The sequence below is a fragment of the Leptopilina boulardi genome, unplaced genomic scaffold (assembly GCF_019393585.1).
Source record: "Leptopilina boulardi isolate dan_hultmark-lab unplaced genomic scaffold, ZJU_Lbou_2.1 LbouV2_314, whole genome shotgun sequence".
Classification (NCBI taxonomy): domain Eukaryota; kingdom Metazoa; phylum Arthropoda; class Insecta; order Hymenoptera; family Figitidae; genus Leptopilina; species Leptopilina boulardi.
Window position 1 is genome coordinate 274,285 of NW_026137879.1, and position 22,496 is coordinate 296,780.

The following is a 22,496-nucleotide window of genomic DNA, read 5'->3' on the forward strand; positions in this document are numbered from 1 at the left end:
GGAATTCTGCATTAATTTAGTTTAAGTTAGTTTTAGGTTGGCAGGCTTTGTCGAATTTCCGGTATGACAGGTTCCAATATTCAAGTTATCGCGGGCTTGGGTATTGGAAAAGTCGCTTAGTAGTATTAGTAACTCAGAATTCTGGGAGAAGTAAGGTAGGAAAAGGTTTTTGATTGGTTTAAATGTGGTGCCGTAATTTTCCCCAAATCTCAAATGTCATAATATTCATTTGACATAAAGACAGTTGACATAACCAATATTTGTCATAATTTTTTTAGTCATAATTTTACTTTAGCATAAATTTTAATTGACATACTAATTATTCAGCATAATTCGCATTTGACAGAATGTTTATTTAGTATAAGTTATATTCGGTATAACTTTCAATTGTCATAATTTTTATTTGGCATAATATATATTTGTCATAATCTTTATTTGACATAATTTTCATTGATCATAATTTTAATTTGGCTTAATTATCATTTATCATAAAATGTATTTGATATAATGTTCATTCGTCATAACTACTTTTTGACATAATATTTATTGGTAATAATTCTTAACTGGTATAACGCTAATTTAACATAATGACTATTGGACATAATGCTCATTTTTCATAATTCTTAATAATCATAACTGTCATTTGTAATAATCACTTTATTATATAATGTTTATTATTAATAATCAGCACTTGACATAACGCTTATTTAGTATAATGTGTATTTGACATAATGTTCATTTGTCATAATTTGCATTTCACATAATGCTCATTTGTCATAATTCTTATTAGTCATAACTTTTATTTGTCATAATTACTGATTGACATAATGTTAACTTTTTATAATAAGCACTTGACATAATGTTTATTTCACATAATTTAAGTTTGACATAATGTTCATTAGACATAATTTTAATTTGACATAATGTTCATTGTTCATAATTTTTATTTGTCATAATTATCATGCAGTATAAAATGTACTTGATATAATGTTCATTTGTCATAACTATTTTATGACATAATGTTGATTTGTAATAATTTTTAATTGGTATAACGCTAAATTAGTATAATGTGTATTTGCCATAATGTTCATTTGTCATAATTTTCATTTGTCATAATTCCCATTTGTCATAACTTTATGTGTCAACGATTTTTTGCTGTATCTTCCCATCCTTGGTTTTTTAATTAGTAGTTTGTATATGTTGGTAAAGTAGATCAGGTGGCGCTGTCTAATATTTCTGAAATTAATTCTAATTATTTTTTATTTTGTATTTATATATTTTTAAGGATAAGTTTTTTGAAAAGAAAATAATTAAAATTAGTTACTAGTAAGAATTTTATTTTCAAATAATATGATTATATTTTTTAATTATAATCATAGGTGTCTCTAGTATTAAGATATATATTGTAATTTTTAAGAAATGCAAGAATTTGCGTTGTTAAACGGAAAGTTTTAGCAAAAATAATATATATTATTAATTATTAATTCTGTTTAACATTTACTAGCAAGTCGATTGAACAATATAAAAATCTTATAATGTTAATTATTACAGAATTATTAAAAAAAATTTATTAAATTAAAATAAAAAATAATTAGAATTAATTTCAGAAATATTAGACAGCGCCACCTAATCTACTTTACCAACATATACAATCTACTAATTAAAAAACCAAGGATGGGAAGATACAGCAAAAAATCGTTGACACATAAAGTTATGACAAATGGGAATTATGAAAAATGAAAATTATGACAAATGAACATTATGGCAAATACACATTATACTAATTTAGCGTTATACCAATTAAAAATTATTACAAATAAACATTATGTCATAAAATAGTTATGACAAATGAACATTATATCAAGTACATTTTATACTGCATGATAATTATGACAAATAAAAATTATGAACAATGAACATTATGTCAAATTAAAATTATGTCTAATGAACATTATGTCAAACTTAAATTATGTGAAATAAACATTATGTCAAGTGCTTATTATAAAAAGTTAACATTATGTCAATCAGTAATTATGACAAATAAAAGTTATGACTAATAAGAATTATGACAAATAAAAATTATGACTAATAAGAATTATGACAAATGAGCATTATGTGAAATGCAAATTATGACAAATGAACATTCTGTCAAATACACATTATACTAAATAAGCGTTATGTCAAGTGCTGATTATTAATAATAAACATTATATAAAAAAGTGATTATTACAAATGACAGTTATGATTATTAAGAATTATGAAAAATGAGCATTATGTCCAATAGTCATTATGTTAAATTAGCGTTATACCAGTTAAGAATTATTACCAATAAATATTATGTCAAAAAGTAGTTATGACGAATGAACATTATATCAAATACATTTTATGATGAATGATAATTATGCCAAAGTAAAATTATGATCAATGAAAATTATGTCAAATAAAGATTATGACAAATGTATATTATGCCAAATAAAAATTATGACAATTGAAAGTTATACCGAATATAACTTATACTAAATAAACATTCTGTCAAATGCGAATTATGCTGAATTATGTCAATTAAAATTTATGCTAAAGTAAAATTATGACCAAAAAAATTATGCCAAATATTGGTTATGTCAACTGTCTTTATGTCAAATGAATATTATGACATTTGAGATTTGGGGAAAATTACGGCACCACGTTTAAATTAAAGAAAATCGTTGCGTCATCAAGTGTCAATTTAGAGTGAATTGAGAATTTTAGTTTTAAGACTCTTTTTTGCCATCCAACCCCCGTCGAGTCAACATGTTTAATTTTCAATAGTCTTTCGATCATGTGTTTCAAGTTACAGTCGTTTGTAGTTACAGTCATATTAATAAATTTAAATTAACTCTAATAAAACATTATTAAAGTTTAACAACAATAAGTTCAATTTACTTCAAACTATTTGCAATAACTCGTTTTTCTACCATGGGTCCAACCAGCATTACGGAACATAACTGTAAGTTAATTTTTATATAATTCTTTTTGTAAGAATCTTCATTATTTAACTTAAAAATTGTTATTACCATTGCTATTAAAATAATAAATAAAGTTTCGTAAGAGCGGTTTAAATTGTCATAAGGAAGTTAATCCATGTCAATGATTTATTTAATAAAATGTAACATTTCTTTTATTTCTAAGTTTTGTTTATGAATTATTTATTGTCATAAACTATCTTATTATGAAAACCCATCCGTCTCTCCACGACCTGCATAACTGACTAGCACCGGCACGTGCAGAAGACTTAATTAATAATTCTTATTGGTCGATCTTAATTAATATTTTATTAGTTATAAGTTTGAGATTTGTTTATTTGAGATTTGGATTATAGTTTAGTCCGGTTGACAATACCGGCGATACAAAAGTTGTCTGGCGCCCTTCCATACCGGGGATCGTCCATAAGAATAAAAGGTATCGCACAGTAACGTTTTGCTTATTTTGTTATTTGATTTTTCTAACTGAAGCGGTACTCATGTGTATTCGTGTTGCTTGTTATATCGCGATATAAGCCGACCGGAGTTTCGAGTAATTTCGTGATTTCGGGTCTGTGGTTAGGGTCATTTGTCGATGATACGAGTGTCGCTCGATAAATTTAATAAGTTATTAGTTATTCGATCGTCTACCTCGTCATTGATAGCAGATTTCGGCTATACTCTCACGTGCAGGCCCGGGACACGGAAGGTGGGCTTTGTTTTATATTTGCAGAATTGTACTTTCGAGTGATATTTTGTTTATTTGTTTGTTTTTGTTAATTTCGCTTCTTTTGCAATTATTCAGTGTGGCCGTTTATTCCAAATATGTATTTCATAAATTTCTAACATTGGAGGGATGAATCTGTTGGTGAGTGAGCTCCAATCGGCTTCCCCTTAGGATTGATCACTTAACATACCGGATCCCCACGAGTCATATTTGAAGTGGATTGACCTATGGATGATGGATCGATGTGCGAATCTATTCGAAAATTGGATGCTCGCAATTTCTTGATTCTCCCAGCGTACTTCATGGTCATTTGATAAGTACCGATTATATTTTTGTATTTTGTTATTTATTTAAATTGGGCAAGACACCTAATTTTGAAACGTATTTTATTGACGAGGGATCAGGATCGAATCAACTTTCAATATTATTTTTATAATATTCTCCGAATCGCGACATTTTATATTTCATTCTTATTTTATATGTATAATTGTATTGACTCATTGTATTTGTGTGCAAGAGTGTTATCCTGCGCAGGTATTATGTATTTGATTATTGAAATTCTTGACGTGCTAAGTAATTTAAATTATTATTATGGACGGATTTGATAAATATATCATTATTTTTTGACTACTAATTATCGTATTGATTTATTGTTTGTGTGATTTATTCTTGATTCTTTTTAAATCGTATAAATTCCTTTTTATGTATAAGAAAATTTGTTACATAAGATTTAAAGTAACATAAATTTAGTTTCAGAATCGAGTCACTTTGCATTAAAGTTTTTTGAAAAAAAAATGAATAAAAAATATGGTTAATACACACTAGCAACGTAGTCGGCCGCTTGCGGACGACAAAGTTGCTAGTTGATATATTAAGCCTAAAGCCGATGTTGCCCGCATCGAGCGCAACATACGTATGTGCCGAGTGTTGTAGTATGGGAAGTAGTGGGGATAGTTTTCATGTCTTCCTCACAGCTAACGCGTATACGGAAAAAATTATTTCAGTATATTTTACAAAAGAGTCAGAATTTATGAACTGGCTCCCCTATTCACCAACATTCATAAAAGATCAAAATTAATGTACTTTCTTGTAGTATTAGGTGTTAGAAAAGATATCCTAAAAGGGTTTAAAAAAATGATAGTAATATTGTTGAGAAAGGACTAGTTGATCACGATACTGATAGTTGTAATGAATCTGATGACACTTTGGATCCAACTTATGAGTGTAAAGCTGCCGACAACGCAATAAAAGTTCAAAAAAATAATGATCTACTCGAAGATTTCGGTGAACCGCCAATTAAAATTAGACGCCCATCGAAAATATCTTGTGAAGAGAAATATAATTTAAACAAATCATTTACCAAATTATCGAATTCATTATCGCAAGAGAGTGATTCTAAGAATAATAATAATTTAGAAGAAAGCTGGATCAAAGAATTTAAACAATCATTAACGAAGAAAACTAAGCGATCTGATAAATTGTTTTTATTAACAACGCTTCTAGCTGACTGGAGTAATCGAAACATTCAAAAAACGTTTAACGTTTCGCGTCGAATGACACGTCAAGCGAAGAAATTGCGATAAAAGGGATTTGGCACGCGTCCGGAACCGAAAAAAAGTGGTCGACGACTGCCTGACGAAACAATTGATAAGGTAAGAGAATTTTACCTGTCGGACGATGTAAGTCGAGTGATGCCCGGTGCTAAAGATTGTATATCGGTCTCTGAAAATGGTGTACGTGATTTAAAGCAAAAACGATTACTGTCGGATAATGTGGATAAATTATATGATAAGTTTCTATTATCTAATCCAGGTATAAAAATATCATTATCAAAATTTACGAAGCTCAGGCCAAAGGAATGCATTGTAGTTGGTAAAAGTGGAACGCACAATGTATGCGTTTGTAAAACACATGAAAATGTAAGATTAAAAATGTTTGGACTAAAGCAAAACTTAAAACATAAAGGGGTTTCATTTGAAATTTCCTTTGAAGATTGTCTTAAGGAAATTGTTTGTCTAAATTCGGTGCCAGATTGTTTCTTTTTAAAATGTAATGAATGTCTAGGAACAGAAGAAATGTCAAAAAAATTTAAAGCGATTCTGGAAGATAATGACGTTACAGAAATCAATTTTACTCAATGGATGTCAACTGACAGGTAAAAAATTAATATAATATTTATAAGTAACATTATTTCCCTCATAGATAATTTATTATTTTTGTAAAAACTGTTAAAACTTAAAACTTTTATTTTCTCAAGAATCTTATTTTAAAATATTTCGGATATATTAAAATTTTTTTTACTAAACTTGTTTTGTAAATTATACTTACTGGGAATCTTTTAATTATCTTGTCTTATTTGTTCTTTTAATTTTTATTTTTCAATTGTTCAGGTGTGAAATTGTAGAAAAAGTCGAGCCCATAGAAGAGTTTCTGAAAAATTTGGGTAACGATTATTTAGTTCTTTTGAAACATGATTTCCTGGCAAAAAGTCAAGCAGAATACTTAAAATCCAAAAAAGATAACATCCTTGATGGAGAGTTCGTAGTACGCCTGGACTTTGCTGAAAATTACACATGCCACGTGCAAGATGCCATTCAATCCTACCTTTGGTCTACTCCTCAAGTAACCCTTCATCCATATGTAATTTATTATAGAAAAAATAACGAATTAAAACATTTAAATTACGTAGCGATCTCGGAAAAACTTGTTCATAATGCTAGTTCTGAAAAATTTGTTTAACTGTAAAATGATTGATTACTTGAAAAGTCGTTTTGGAAGAGACAATGTGAAAAAAATATTTTATTTCTCGGACGGCGCTGGATCGCAGTATAAAAATAGATTTAATTTATCAAATTTAGCAAATCATGTAATAGACCATAATGTCGAAGCCGAATGGAATTTCTTCGCAACATCGCATGGGAAAGGAGCCTGCGACGGAGTTGGGGGCACTGTCAAAAGACATGCAAAAAAATCAAGTTTGCAAAGTAATGATCCCATTACGAGTGCAGAAAAACTTTTCAACTGGGCAAAATCATTTTTTAAAAAGATATCTTTTTTTTATTGTACCTCTCAGCAACATGCAGCTCATGACGAATTACGTGAACCTCGATTTTCTGAGGCCAAAGCTATTAAAGATACTATGCAGTTTCATTTCTTTTCTGCAACAAGAACAACCGATAAACTTGAGTGTAAATTGTTTTCCAATGACACAAATGTAGTGATAAAAAAAATTTAGAAAAGCAAATAAGTAATAAACTCTAATGTAATACAGCTTTTTAAAATGAAATGTGTTCAATTGCTCTCCTTAGGCTTTTCAAAATCGTGAATTCGCGAGACGTGTAGCGCGCCGGCAAGCAGCGGCGCGGCGCGGCAGTGTCTCATGACGTGCAGCGCCTGACAAAAACTCTTGTCGTTTTCTCAAAAATAACGAATACCAAAAAATTTTTTTCGTACTTCATCTTGAATAAATAAGGAATTATAATGTATAAAAAAAATTTATTTAGCAATTTGGAACAATAAAATATCTCTATTTGTTTATAAAAAATACAGAATTTTGCATTAAAAAATAAAAATTTTTAAATTACTATACAGTACTAAAAATTACATACATTTGTTGATAAAATGCCGGTTCAAACATATTTTTTAAATATAATCTCTCGAAACTGTGAATTTTTTAAAAATATGGTGCATAAAACTTCAATTATTTATAACTTTGTCAATTTAAAAAATTTTTTAAACCCTTTTAGGATATCTTTTCTAACACCTAATACTACAAGAAAGTACATTAATTTTGATCTTTTATGAATGTTGGTGAATAGGTGGGCCAGTTCATAAATTCTGACTCAAAACTAGTTTCGGAATAGCGGATACGGAGAGGAGTTTAGAATAAGGGTGATTCTACAAACGAGGGAATTATGAGCGGTCAAGCTTACTTTATATATTAATTTTGAAAAAAAGAATTTTTTTTATGAAAATTGTACATCTAAATCGTTTCTATTGTGGCACTAAAAAGCAGCCGATGAAAAAAAAATATTTCTTGCAAAAAATACACATCAAAGTGCTAAATTCTCATTCGTCTGGCATGTCCCGCAGTGTAATTGACAGTTCATATTGTGAAAAAAAATTATTTTTCAAGTGTTTAGCGGAAAATTCATACTTGATTAGTAATTTTGAATAGTTATAGATTATTAATATGGAAATAATTATGACATTACTCTATACTTTATTTATAAAATATCTTCTTGAATTTTGTCCCTGGATTTTGTTATCATTCGTCTGGCAGTTGAAAACACGTTAAAATTATTAAAAATCAACATTCTAATGAAGTTACAGTTCGTTATTGTTGTTAATTAAACTAAATGTGATACCACGCGCGTTTTATTTAATTTGTTATTATATTAACCAAGATTTCTCAATTTGTGACCAGGATTGCGTTGTGACCAGACAAATTCTCATTCGTCTGGCATCTATTTTTTTGAAAAAAATATTATTTTTAGGTCCTTTTATAGGCTTATGTATTGCAACTTTGAATTCCCTATAGGATATAATTGCTTATTTTTTTATTTAATGTTGTTTCTACCTTTTTTTAAAAAAAACTGCTAAATTCTCATTCGTCTGGCACTTTTGAGACAGGATACACATTAAGCACTAAAAACAGCGTAAAACTAATAATTTTTTAATAATTTTCGATTTTCTTGACTTAAAATAATCCTCACTAAATTTTTAAGATATTGCTAAACCCAAATCTTTAATTTTCATTTTGTATATATAATTATATTAATATAAATAAACAAATAAAAAGTACCTTTTTCCTGCGTGAATCGTATGAATATTACAACAAAATCGAAATATTTTTTATTATTAGACACTTAAAGTACTCCTACAGATTTGTGATTTGTAAAATTATGTTCTAGTAGAACACACGTAATTTTTTATAAACAAATTACTAATTAAAGAGATACCTTTTATTGATACTTGTAAAATTCGTTACTCGGGGATTTTCGGGGTCTCTGATTACGAAACCGATGTCAGTTTTTCAAAATTCAAAATAGCGGATCCAATATGGCGAACAACTTTTGAAGAAACTTAATATATTTGTCTGAAAATAATTACTCAGGGGTTTTTGGGGTCGCTGATTACGAATCCGACGTCAGTTTTTTTAAAATTCAAAATGGCAGATCCAATATGGCGAACAAATTTTGAAAAAACTTATTAATTTAAATTAACCTGTTTAAAAAAATTATACGTGCAAAAAATGTTTCATTCCATACTTTTTCTTTTTAGAATTACCAGATTACGAGTTTCAAGCCAGATTTTCAAAATTTGACTATTTTAAAGAAATATCTTAAAAATTGGACTTTAGATTAGTTTTCAATAATTCAAAAACTTCTGGATTTAAAATTTAATAAAAATCGAACAATTTTTTAAAAATTCGTTTAATAGATTAGATTCGCACATTTTAAATATGAAAAACTGACGTCAGAATCGTTATCAGCGACCCTACAAAGTTACCAAGTAAGTAGTTTCCAATGATTTTAAATATTTGTCCGCCATATTGGATTCGCCATTATGAATTTTGAAAAACTGACCTCGGATTCGTAATCAGCGACCTCGAAAACCCCCGTGTAGAGATTTTCAAGCAAATCCGAACGATTTTTTTGAAAAAGTGCGCCATATTGGATCCGCCATTTTGAATTTTGAAAAACTGACCTGGGATTCGTAATCATTGTGTCCATATTTTCTTCATTTTCGTCCTTCGTTAAAATTTTCGTGCCATAAGTTAAAATAGAATCATTTATAATATTTGAAGAATGTTTTTCACAAAAACTAGAAGAAAACTTTTGTAAAATTCACGAATAGTGTAAATCTAAGTTCTCCAGTAATCGGTTGGATGTTTTGATTCAAGAGTTGTGTAAAATGTTTCGTCTGAAGTGCATGCGCAATTGAGTGGATGCAGGGATGCTCAGCTGCTCTCCAGTAATCCGTTAGATTTTTTGATACAGGAGTTTTGTAAAATGTGTCGCGTCTTCGTGAAGCGCATGCGCAATTTAATAACTCGCCGACAAAAAAAAACATTGATTATTTTTCTAATTACAATTAATATAACACTTTCACTGTCATGAATCACTTATAAATCTTGAAATTGGTTCACTTATAAATAAATTTGTTTCCTAAAAAATTATTGCTTCAGAAAATTGGCCTAAAAAATATTTTGGTTGAAGATAAAAAAAAATATCTGACTGCATGTAACTTGTAATTAAAGAAATTAGATAAAATTAAGTCTTCACAACTTTTAAAGTGAAAAAACATTTTAGATTGAATAAAAAGATTGTCTACTCATGGAGACTTTCTAATACAAAAAATAACATACCTCTGGTTCATTGCCATCTACAGAAACTGACTGTTTAGCAACTCGAACAACCCATTCTTGAATAGCGTCAGTTATATGTGGCACAACTACAACAGTAGATTAATTGTATGTTACTTTACTGTTGAATGATATTCTTCAAGAGTATGTACAGTGTACATACTCTGGTCGCACAAGAAAATACGCTGCCATTAGTTGAATGCGTTTCGTATGGGATAGAAAAAACAGAAAATTTTTTCTACCTTTTCTATCTGATTTAATACATTGTATGAGGAAATATTTTTCGTATCTCCTTATACATAAAGTTATATTTGATTAGTGTTGTTAAAGGCCGTAGCAGGGTAAGCATGGAAAAATTACCCCCACTTGGATTAGGTCGACGTTTGGAGTACATTTTAGTGCTATTATATAACTTACTTTCACCAAGTGTGAACTCAAGAAGTTTTTTTTCAAGTTATGGTTTTTTCGAAAAAATCAAAAACTTTGATTTTCTCCTAATAATTTGAACCGGTTTTAATAAAAATTTAATATGTTACACAACTAATGGAGACAGTTTTGGGAAAAAATTGGTGACCAAATTTTTTCACAAGTATGAAAAAAAAATTTTTGTACCGCCGCCATTTTTTTTCTGCGAAATATTCTTCTCTTAAACTGTAATTTAAAAATTACTAAGATGATAGACAGGGTATTTCATTTTTAAAAAATAAAAAAATCTTGTTTGACCCTTAAAACGCATACTTCACTATAAAATTCAGGAGCCAATATATTTTCTTATTTATTTTTATAATTATTTTATGCATTTTACTTTATTCATATCCAGTATATAAGCACGTTTATATATATATGTATATAAATATATATGTATAGACTGCAGACATTCGCCAAACTAAGTGTTTGCTGAGGCCATGTTTTTTATACAAAACCTTTGTATAATAATAATAATTTAAGTTGCAGTTGATACAAAAATTCAAATTATCCAAATTTTAATTGATTCAAATCTCAATTCTATTCAAAACTTAATTATTTTTCAACACCTTATTCTCACCTATTTTTGGAAAATAATTCACCTTCTTACCTATTTGAGGGAAAAACATACTGCAATTCTTGATCGTTGAGATAGTATTTATATTATCAATACGTTATTGTTTTCAACATTTACATTATATTTAATATAAGTTTTTTTAGACATTTACTTTCTCATCTATAAAATCACATATTTTAAATTTTCCCACTTGTCTAAGTCATGCGTAACAATTTTCCCTATCTGTAGTATCTAGAGATCCTTTAGGGAGGATTGACGCATGTATCCCCTTCCACTACTTTTGCGGGTAACCGATTTTAAGATATTTTCCTATTTAGTCCTTCTGTAATTAACACGATAGAAAAAGAAATAATAACCAAAATGTCTGACGAAGTACACGGAAAGAAAAGGTATCGTTGTCCCAACCATAAAAATATTGTTGGTCATAATATTGTTGAGGCATCCATATATATAGCTGAAGCAGCTTTCAGTATGGATACATTGACAAAAAAGAATGGTTGTGGCAACCATATAATATTTGTACCTATGATATGGATATATCAACCATAGCTTTAGTTGAGGTAACAATATTGGTTTGAATTTTAACAATTTTATTATCCTATCCATTTTTGAATTGCTAAGGCCCCTATAGACGCCTGCGCACCTTGTCTGCGCGGTGATGCAATATATTACGTCTATATTACTCGCATTAATTCCAAGCGTCACGAAACGTGTATATGTCCGCAGTCCTAAACATTTTCTATAATCATTTAAGAATTATAATGATCCCGGTTAATGTGTTTTTTAAGTTAAAAAATGGAAGCTGAGTGCATTGATTTCCTTAAAAAATAGGCTTCGAAGTTGACTGCGTGCTTTTAAACAATTTACATTCACCTTTCCCAGTCATAATTTGTAAATAAGGAAATTCTTCAATGTTTGCGACACTTAGGCACGCACTATAATTATAATACTATAATAAAAGGTGCGATACGATTGTTTATTTTGTTAACGAATTTATATTTGGCGATTATTTCAAAAAAATAAATACGTTTATATGGGACTCAATGTTTTAAATTAATCAAAAATAACCTTATTGATAATATTAAACAAATAAAATAAACATAAATTGTAACCATATAAAATGGTTGCTTCAACAATATTAATATGGTACACTAAATAATGGTCGAAGCATCAATTAAAAATGGTTGTCACATCCATATTAGCATTTGTATGTTTTCCAAATATATGGTTCCCACAGCCATATATTCTACTTGTGCTAACAATTTAAAGCTAGCTATTTAATATGGCTGGAGCAACCGGAGGTATGGTTGGGACGTATTTTTCAATATAATATGGTTGAGACAACCAAAGGTATGGCTGTGGCAACCATTGATTTTTTTCCGTGTAGATAAAAGTTACTAGACCGCCAATCCCAATAATTTATAGACGCTTTACTGTGCCTTATTGCTGGAATATGGCAACTGCAGTTAATTTAGAGTGCACATAGTGGGGTGCTTGTCCGTGATTGGTTAACGCTCTAGTCACCGATGCCCGAAAGACCATTCACGGGCGTCCTTCCTAATAACCCCACTTTCGTTTTTTTATGCACCCAGATAGCACCGTACTTTAAACGTCGACCTAATCCAAGAGGGTGCAATTTTTCCATGCTTACCCTGCTACGGTCTTTAATGATTTAATTGATAAAAATTCAATTAAATAAATTTTAAAGAGTGAGAAAAACCCGTTGATTCGTCAATGCTGAAGCGTTATATTTCTTTAAAAATAATGTTTAATGTTAAATATAAAAAAAATCTTTTTAAAGAACCTTTGTATAATTAGTTTGAAATAAATTTACGAATCACATGTTCGTTTTATTAACCCCTAAAATTTTATTTTAACATTAAAAATGCCAGTTTCTGACCTATAAATGTCGAAAATATTTTACGATTATATTTGATGTCACTTGTTTAAAAGATAATGAAAGATAAATATTTATAAAATTTTTAATATTTGAAGTAGTAAATGGTTTAAAAATAATGAGTATTTTCATCAATTTTTTATATTTCCATTAATTATTAAGTTCTGGTTATTTTATATAAAGGAGGAAAAATGTTATTAAAAAATTAGAGTATTCAAGAATATAGTACATTTTTTAGCTATCATTGAACTACTGTTTCAAAATAACAACTAGACAAAGTTGCAAAAACTACTGTTTGTTAATTAACTGGTACAGTCACCTTATTCGATATGTGAAACCCAGTAGATTGAATTAAATTAATAAAAAAAATTCAAGATTTCTCTCAGATATTAACAAATTGCTATTATCTTGGGAACTATAACCGCCAAGCCTCTTTCATGTAGACGTCTACATATAATTTTCAAAAATTCTACAAACCGCACCATATTTAATAAATAATGTAGCTTACCTTGCACAGTCTTGCCTAAATATTCTCCACGTCTCTCTTTCTCAATAACTGATTGATAAATTTTTCCAGTTGTTATGTTATTATCTTTGTGCAATGTTATATCTAAAAATCTCTCATAATTTCCTAAATCAAGATCTACTTCTCCACCATCATCCAGAACATATACTTCACCTAAGATAGACAAACCAAAGTTAATAATTAATAAAATTAAATTAAATTTACAATAAATAATAATTAATAATAAATTAAACGAAATTAAATGAAAACTGTGAGAAATTATTTTAGAAATATTTAAAGTATTTAATTTTAATATTACCAATTTAAATTCGTCCGTATTTAATCTATAAAACATAAATTTAATATTAAATTGTTATTTTGTTGTGAAATGATAATCACATTATAGACAAAACGATTGCCACGCGTTTTACACGTTAAATGACAGTCTAACAGTTTTCTTTGTTCCTTAAATTGAAAATAAAGAATGAAATAATGCATATTTATTTATTATTACACTGAAAAAAGGGTTTGGTATTAACAACCAAACGTTTGGTTGGTATTTAAGCAACCAAAATTTTTTTGTTGAATCAACAAAATTTTGGTTGTTCCAATCAAACTTTAGTTAGGACAACAAAAATCCTTTTTTTCTAATTTTGGTTGTGTCAAACAAATTTTGGTTCAGAAAATTAAAATTTTGTTGATTCAACAAAAAAATGTTAGTTGCTTAAATACCAACCAAACGTTTGGTTGTCAATACCAAACCCTTTATTCAGTGTACAATTAATTAATTATTAATTTATAATTAAACTATTTAAAAATTAAACAAAAGAAATTTCTCGGATTCTTTTTCAAAATTCGATAAATTGAAATATTTGAGGACTTTGAAAAATCTCATCTACGCTTGGGATCGAACCTCTGTTTTAAAACTGAAGGTCGGGAGCTCTAACCACTGGACTACCCATCCTTGTGAGAGATTTAAACTAACTGTCCTCTTAAGCTATGAGCTGAGAGCGAATCAAATTATTTGGTTTGAGAGATTTTTTGTTACCGATATATTAATTAATTAATAAAAATTAATAAAAAATTAAATACTTTAAATATTTCTAAAATAATTTCTCATAGTTTTTATTCGTTACACTTTTTCACTGTGAAAAATAATAAAAAAATCTGAGATTGTCAAACTCACTGATAAACATCGTTCACTTTAAAAATTAATAATTTAATAATTACAACTTAATTTAATACAAAAAATACAAAAATCAATTATTGAATAGGGCCAGTTGGGGTAAATGGCGACAAGAGGTTTTGGAGCTAAATTTACAGTTTTAAAATTAAGTTCAACGTCAATATTTTAACCTCAGATCACCTGCAAGAGGTTTTGAGTATTGACAAGCTTTTATCTTGACAATTGGCAGCAAGATAAAAAAAGTTATCGCTCAATGCATAAAAACTAGAAAATCAAAGTCAAACTGTTTCAGTATTTTGTCAAGCATTTCAAAGAAAACAGACTTAAAAATCATACCAAATTTTTTTCTTATTCCTTATGAATCCTATAACAGAAATTCACTTGAATTTTTGATTTTTGTCAATTTTGTTAATAATGACAAGCTGTCCCCATTTACCCTGAGTTTTCAAATTTTTGGGGTAAATGGGGACAGCTTGTCATTATTAACCAAATTAACAAAAATCAAAAATTCAAATGAATTTATGTTATGGAAGTCATAAGGAATAAAAAAAAATTTGGTATGATTTTTAAGTCTGTTTTTTTTAAATGCGAGACAAAATACTGAAATAAAAAAAAATAAAAAAATTTCAATTGGTTCAACTATTATTATATATCTACTACAAATTTTTTTCAAATTTTTTCATCCCTTAATACAGTAATATACTTAAGGAAACTTTTTTCTTTAAACTTTCTTACAAACTATGCTGTCCCCATTTACCCTAAATTTTATAAAAAATTTTAAATTTTGGGATAAATGGAGACAGTCGGTTCCATGCGTTTAAAGCTTATCTAAATTTTTTTCTGCTGCATAAAATTAATCCTGGAAATGTAAATAACAAAAAAAATAAACCCGCAAATATTACCTTTTAAAGGAAGAAACTTACGTAATTTGTGAAAAATAGCGATTTTGTCCCAATTTACCCTAACTGACCCTAATTGATTTATTCAATTCAATAGCATTTTTCTTCAATTTTCATTCATTTTCTTCATAATTTTAACAATTTACGAAAGTATCACGAGTGTGTAACGAGTTCGTTACATATTCGTAGTTTTCCATCCGCCAGGGTTCTCGGAATTACACCGAAAAAACGGTATTCTAGTTTTAAGATTATTATTTTCTTAAAAAAATATTCTTAAAATTATTCTTAAAATATTGTAGTTTTAAGAATGTTATATTCTTACATAAATATTCTTAATTATATTCTTAAGCAAATTCTAACTTTAAGAACATTTTCTATGTACTAAATCTTCTTCTTCTTAAAACAAGAATATGCGCTAGAATTGACGTGCTGCTAGCTTGTTCGCGTCGCCATTGACTAACGAGTCGTCGTGCGCGTCGGAGTGTTTTTTTTGACAATAATAGTGAAAAATGGAAGAAGTTCTCTACAATTGTAATAATTGTTGTTTAGTTTTAATTTTTCACGTTTCAAAATTTATAAAAAAAATATTATTGCGTTTCTTAATCTTATCTATGTAATTTAAGTTTTTGTGATCCCAAATTAAAAAAAAATGTTCGACAATTGGTTAACATTGTCTTTAAGTATTAAAATTGTGTTCTTTTTTGAAAACTTTAATAAAAGTAATATTTTTAATATAAAAATACTGTACTTTTTCTTTATTTGAAATTATGTATATTTTGGTTTAAAATTAAGTATTTACTATTCTTAAATTAAGTTTATAGTATCCTTAAAACTGCTAAAAGTATATTTCTTGATACAAGAAGAAAATATACTTATTTTAAGATTATATTCTAAAAAAGTGATTCTAAGAAAATATTCTTAATATAAGAAGATTCTATTCTTAATTTAAGAATATATTCGTGGCGCTTATTTAAGTCTCGCATATTTTTAAAATAAGTTGAAAATTCTTAAAATTAGAATATCGTTTATTCGGTGTAGCTACATCAGGCTGCATTAAAGTTGTATATGAGGCGTTCTATATGAAAACGATCAGTAGTGTCTAACAATAAGACATTCTTCACATATCGTTTTTTTAGTGTTTAGGGATACAAGTAAGTGTACCAGATATTAAATATTTTTCTAGTTATTAACTGTAACTTTATGTTACTTTTTTGCTTCCTCGTGGAGGAAGCTTTGTAGTACTTTCGTTTATAAAAATTTTCAAAATGGCGAAATCAAATTTTTCTCTATATACACGAAGAGAAAAATCTGACATTTATAGCATGATAGGGCTGTTAAAGGCGGAAGTTAATTAAGAAAAATATAATAAATAATTTAAAGAGAAAATAATAATGTTTAGAAATAATACTAATTCTTATTATTTAACAATTCCGCGTATGGGCAAGCGTAAATTGCTATTCGCTAACAAAGTTAGATTAAGGTAGTGGACTGTCCCTTACACTGAAAAAAATGTTGCCGAAAAATTCAACTACCATTGGGTAATTGACTAGAAAGTAGTTAAAATAACTACTTTTTTAGTTAATCTAATCATGTTCATGTAGTTAATGTAACTATTTTTAAGAAGTTAATAAGTAATAGTTGATTTTACGTAAATATGTAGTTAAAGTACAACTACAGGTCGGTAGTAAAATTAACTTTCTTAAGGTAGTAAAAACAAGTGGAATTATTGTAGCCAACTCAAAACTTCAAGAGTAGTAAATCCAACTACTATTTACCAGTTATATGAAATGTAGTAAAAGGAATTATTTTCTTTAATTAATATAACTGCTTTTTGAATAGTAAATTTTTTATTAATTTCTATGATTTTATAGGCTTCAATAAAATTGTTGTTGTAGAATTAACAAGTCGTCTGTAATTAAAACTACTACTTTAAGTAGTAGATTTTTTACTATTTTAATTAATTCGATAAACTTAAAGAAGATTTTTGATGTAGAATTTACAAATCGTTTCCAGTTAAAACTACTACTTTCAGTAGTAGCTTTTACTACTTAAAGTGGTACAATAGGCTTTAAGAATATTTTTGTTGTAGAATTAACAAATCCTTTGTGATTAAAACTACTACTTTAAGTAGTATTTTTTTTACTATTTTAATTAATTCAATAAGCTTGAAAAACGTTTTTGATGTAAAATTTACAAATCGTTTCTAATTAAAACTACTATTTTCAGTAGTAGCTTTTACTACTTACAGTGGTTCAATAGGCTTTAGGAACATTTATGTCGTAGAATTAAAAAATCCTTTGCAATTAAAACTATCACTTTAAGTAGTAGATTTTACTGCACTATGCAATTAAACAACTTATAATATAATTAAAAGATGAAAAATTTACAAGTCAAAACTTAAAAGGAATGGTTATAGCAACTAATAAAAATAGTAAAAATGACTACTTTAAATAGTTAAATTACCAATTGGAGAATCAGAAAGTAGTCTTCGAGTAGTTTGCAGACTGTCGTAGCGAGCGTGCGTGGTTAGTCGGTTAAGGTATCGGATAGCAAGCGTTAGGGTCGAAGGTTCAATTCCCGTCGCTTAGAAATTTTCTCTGTTAGGTACATAATCGTACTTAAAGTAGTAGTTTCAATTGCAAAAGATTTATTAATTCTACAAAAAAATGTTCCTAAAGCCTATTGAACCACTTTCAGTAGTAAAGTTTACTACTTAAAGTAGTAGTTTCAATTGCAAAATATTTATTAAATGTACCAAGAAATGTTCTTAAAGCCTATTGAACCACTTTAAGTAGCAAAATCTACTACTTACATCTTGAGTTGTTTTAACATTTTTAAATTGAGTTAATACAATCACAAAATGTCATTCTACCAATTACATTTTTAATTGGTTTAACTATTTTTATATAGTTAATAGAACCGTTTAAATTCAGTTGAGGACCTATTGTACTACTCAGAGTAGTTAAAAAGTAGTAAAACCTACTAGTTTTTTTTCAGTGTAGTCGCGCATGCTCATTTCATTAGTCGACAGTTCGCGCGCTATATTTAAAATATTTTTTTCACAAAATGTATATAAATGTAAATAAATAGTACATACCTGTACATGTATCCCTTATTTTTTATTTATGTTGTTTTTATTTATTCATTATTATTTTTTTTATTATTTATTATTTTTATTACTTGGAGATGTGTGTTCTTACAAAAACAATTGTTTTTCACAAATACCAAGTTCTCTATCCTAAAACATTAATGCTTAAACACAAATACGACTTTTTACTTTTACTTTATGAAAATATAAATTGATATGCCTTTAAGTTTCCGAAAGGAACAAAGTGTACATGCTCACATGGTACGTATAGGTTAGAATCGTCTGTAATATTGATAATTTGACTTATTCCGACGTAATCTTTATAACTTTTTAACTTGTTATGTTACAGTTTTTAAAATCGTTATCTTGAAAAGGCCTTTCTTAGAGAGGCGAAAGCTCGATTTTTTATTTGTAATCATTGAGAAATTTCTCAAGAGAACATTATTTTTTATTTTTTATTAAATAAAGATCAGTGTATATAAACAAAATCAACATCTATGACAATAATTGGACTCTGATCAACAATAATAACACCTTATAAAATATTATTTATTATTATTTATTATTATCCATTATTTTTTAAATAATTTTTCATAATTTTTATTTAATTTGTAATACACCGAAAAAAATGATGCTTTAGAATTAACTATATTTCTTTAGTTAAATTTTGTTGCATATTAACCAAATTTTAAGTAGTGTGAATTTATTTTATTAAGTTAAATTTAACAGTGTAAATGAGTAAATGTAAATTAATTGATTTAACAATTGATACTTGGTAAACTTAACTATGCAACCTACTTAAAAAATGTAGTAAAATTAACCACTAAAGTCATGGTAAAAATGACCATGTTTGTCATTTCAGAGATGAACTGCAGTATCCCTCGTGTTTCGCGTTGTAGGGACATCGTGTTCTGTTCAGTGCTTAACTGTCAAAGTAAATCATTAAAATTCAAACAATAATTCTTAGAAATAAACAAATCGTATTTGTTTCATTATACGTGAAATGTTTTTTGTTAAAGAACGTTGTAAGTGTACACTGTTTAAAGATATTTTTGAAATCTAACCTCACACGGAAAAAAATTTTCTGGTAATTCTTTAACATCGATTTGGAGTTTTTACATGTGTCGGCAAGAAAGTTTAATTAAAAAGGAAACGTCTTAAGTATATAAACATTATTATAGAAATAAATTATTACAAATTTTTTATTTTAAAATTAACTGTAGTGATTAAGTGAGAGAAGTCGTTTGTTTCAATTTCTCGACATAAGAAAAAGTGGATTTATCATAAGTTTTGAAAACTTGCTCCTCATTTTTTTGTTAGAAAATTATTGAAGGATGAATTTATTTACATAGAAGTTATACTAATTTATACAATAATGTTCCGCGAATTTAATGTATTCTCTATTTGGAGAAACAACAATTTCCATCAGTAGATGGCGCAGGAGTCTCTGTAAATTCTACAGAAAATTTCTTTCCGTGCACTTTCTTTGGTATATGGAAAAGTGTACGTTTTTTTGCATCAAAATAAAGTTGTTTCTTAATTTTATATTTTAAATTGATAGAAGGAAATAAGTCGCAATAAATTATTATTTTCACTGATGTGAATAATTTATTATATAGAAATTTGTACTATATGAAGATATAGTCAGTGATACATCTTATATGTTGTTTTCAATTCAACTATATATTTACTTAAATTGAACTACAACTATTCATTAACTACATAAAAGTAGTAAAATTAATTCAAGTAAAAGAAGTTAAATTAATTTACAAAAGTAGTGCTTTTTAAAACATTAAGATAGTTAGTTTTACGACTCATATGCTGTTTTGAATTCAACTATATATTTACTTAAATTGAACTTCTAATCATTAACTACATAAAAGTAGTAAAATTAATTAATTAATTAATTAAAATTAATTAATTTACAAAAAAAGTGCTTTTTAAAACATTAAGATAGTTAGTTTTACGACTCATATGCTGTTTTAAGTTTTTTTCAACTGAACTTTATATTTGCTTTAATTTAACTATTTACTATTAACTACATGAAAGTAGTAAAATTTACTATACATAAAGATGTTATAACAATTATTGAAGTAGTTCTTTTTACTACTTCTTACTTGACTAATATACGATAGTTTCATTTACAACTCCTGAATTGTTTAATTAACTATTATTTTAATTACTTTTATTATTCAAATGTAATTAATTCTATAACTTATATGTAGTTGCAATTTAACTTCATATTCGAGTAAAATGAACTACTCCTCATTAACTACTCAAAAATAGTTAAATTAACCACAGTAACAAGGTGAGACCAACTATAAAAGTAGTTAAAGTATCTACTTTTCACTCAACTATCTCATGGTAGTTGAATTTCTTGGCTACATTATTTTCAGTGTATTCGTCAATGAGGGCACTATGTGTTTCCGTTTCCCGCTGAAACATCTCACTTTCGTCTTGTTCACCTGCAACGCACATGTATCACACCTCGAAAAACGCTTAGCACGTGCCGTCTCATTTTTCTCGTCGGAATCCTTGATAATCTTAGCAATCGTGAAAATGTGCAGTGTCGAAATAATAAAATTTTAAATATACCTAGTTGTATTTACAGTGAAATCAAAATCTGGATTTTTTTATAAGTTTGTGGTTGTTTGTGGTAAAATATATGTACCTAACGTGCAATTTTTTTGAAGTGACCTTTTGAATTCTACTTCGATCTAATAAAAATGGAAAATTTCGCAAACGAAATTATTTGTAATGTTGATGAGGTACCTAATGATGGACCGGAACTCAAGCCAGATTCGTCATTAATTAATGATCCAAAGCCAGTATCAAAGGAAGGCAGAGTAAGTACATTTCAAATTTAATTGTTATAATAAATTGAAAAAGAATGATTTAATTAAATTAATTGTATTAATCACAAGTTGTACCTTTTTCAAATTTATTGAAACTAGCGATGTATTCCTCGCTCGCTAACGCTCGCTCCGTTATAGTTGTACTTATTGTTGTTTACTTATTGTAGTTTATGTATATCATATATATAATTTATATTTTAAATTAATATATTATTAATATTGTGTAAAATTTTTCTTAATTTTCATCAGTATCATTGAAGGATGAAATGACAATTGTTAAATATTAAATGTTTTAATTTATTATAATTATAACAACAATATTAATTATATTATATAATATTAATATTTTTTTATCTTATATTCTATTATATTATATTATATTATATTGCAGTAAATTGCCCCACAAACACATGGAGATTTTGCAAATTTTTTAGAAAAATGTTCATAATAAATCTAAAAACCTTTTAACATATCGGTTTTTAATTTTATTATACAAAGTAAACCTTTATAAAGAGATTTTAAAGGTATATATCAAAAAATTCGTAAAAAATTACATAAAATTGCAAAATAACTCTTTTTTTGGGAAGAAAATACAAAATAACCCTTTTTCGGGTTAAAATTGAAAAAACATGTTACAAAAAAAAGTATGTAAGATTTTCTAAAAGTATATGGCAATGTATTTTGATTTATTTGAAAATTAGTGAAAATAGTATTTCCAAGGATGGTGTCGAGGTCACGGTCTCTGTGTCGGTTTTTGGAAGTTGGTAACTTAATATAATAGAAGATGTTTCGTTTTAAACTAAGAAATGTTAAAATTATTAAGTTAAAAACAATTGATTTCAATGACACTTAAAATTAGACACAATATTATAGGTTCGTAACTAAAAATTTAAAAAACAACAATAAATAATTTAAAAAAACATAAAAAATT

The 22,496-nt window shown here is 27.5% G+C and overlaps 1 protein-coding gene across 1 annotated transcript in view; it reads right to left on the reverse strand.

The window, feature by feature from the left end:
- LOC127283883 (CTP synthase 1) overlaps positions 1 to 21,188 on the reverse strand; it is a 105,803-nt gene extending 84,615 nt beyond the window's left edge. Inside the window, exons 1-3 of the mRNA XM_051308994.1 lie at positions 21,096 to 21,188; positions 13,541 to 13,715; positions 10,097 to 10,182 (exon numbers count right to left, since the gene is read on the reverse strand). Of these exons, the coding sequence (XP_051164951.1) occupies positions 10,097 to 10,182; positions 13,541 to 13,715; positions 21,096 to 21,188 (354 nt within the window). The remainder of the gene's footprint in view (positions 1 to 10,096; positions 10,183 to 13,540; positions 13,716 to 21,095) is intronic.
- Positions 21,189 to 22,496: the final 1,308 nt, after the last annotated feature.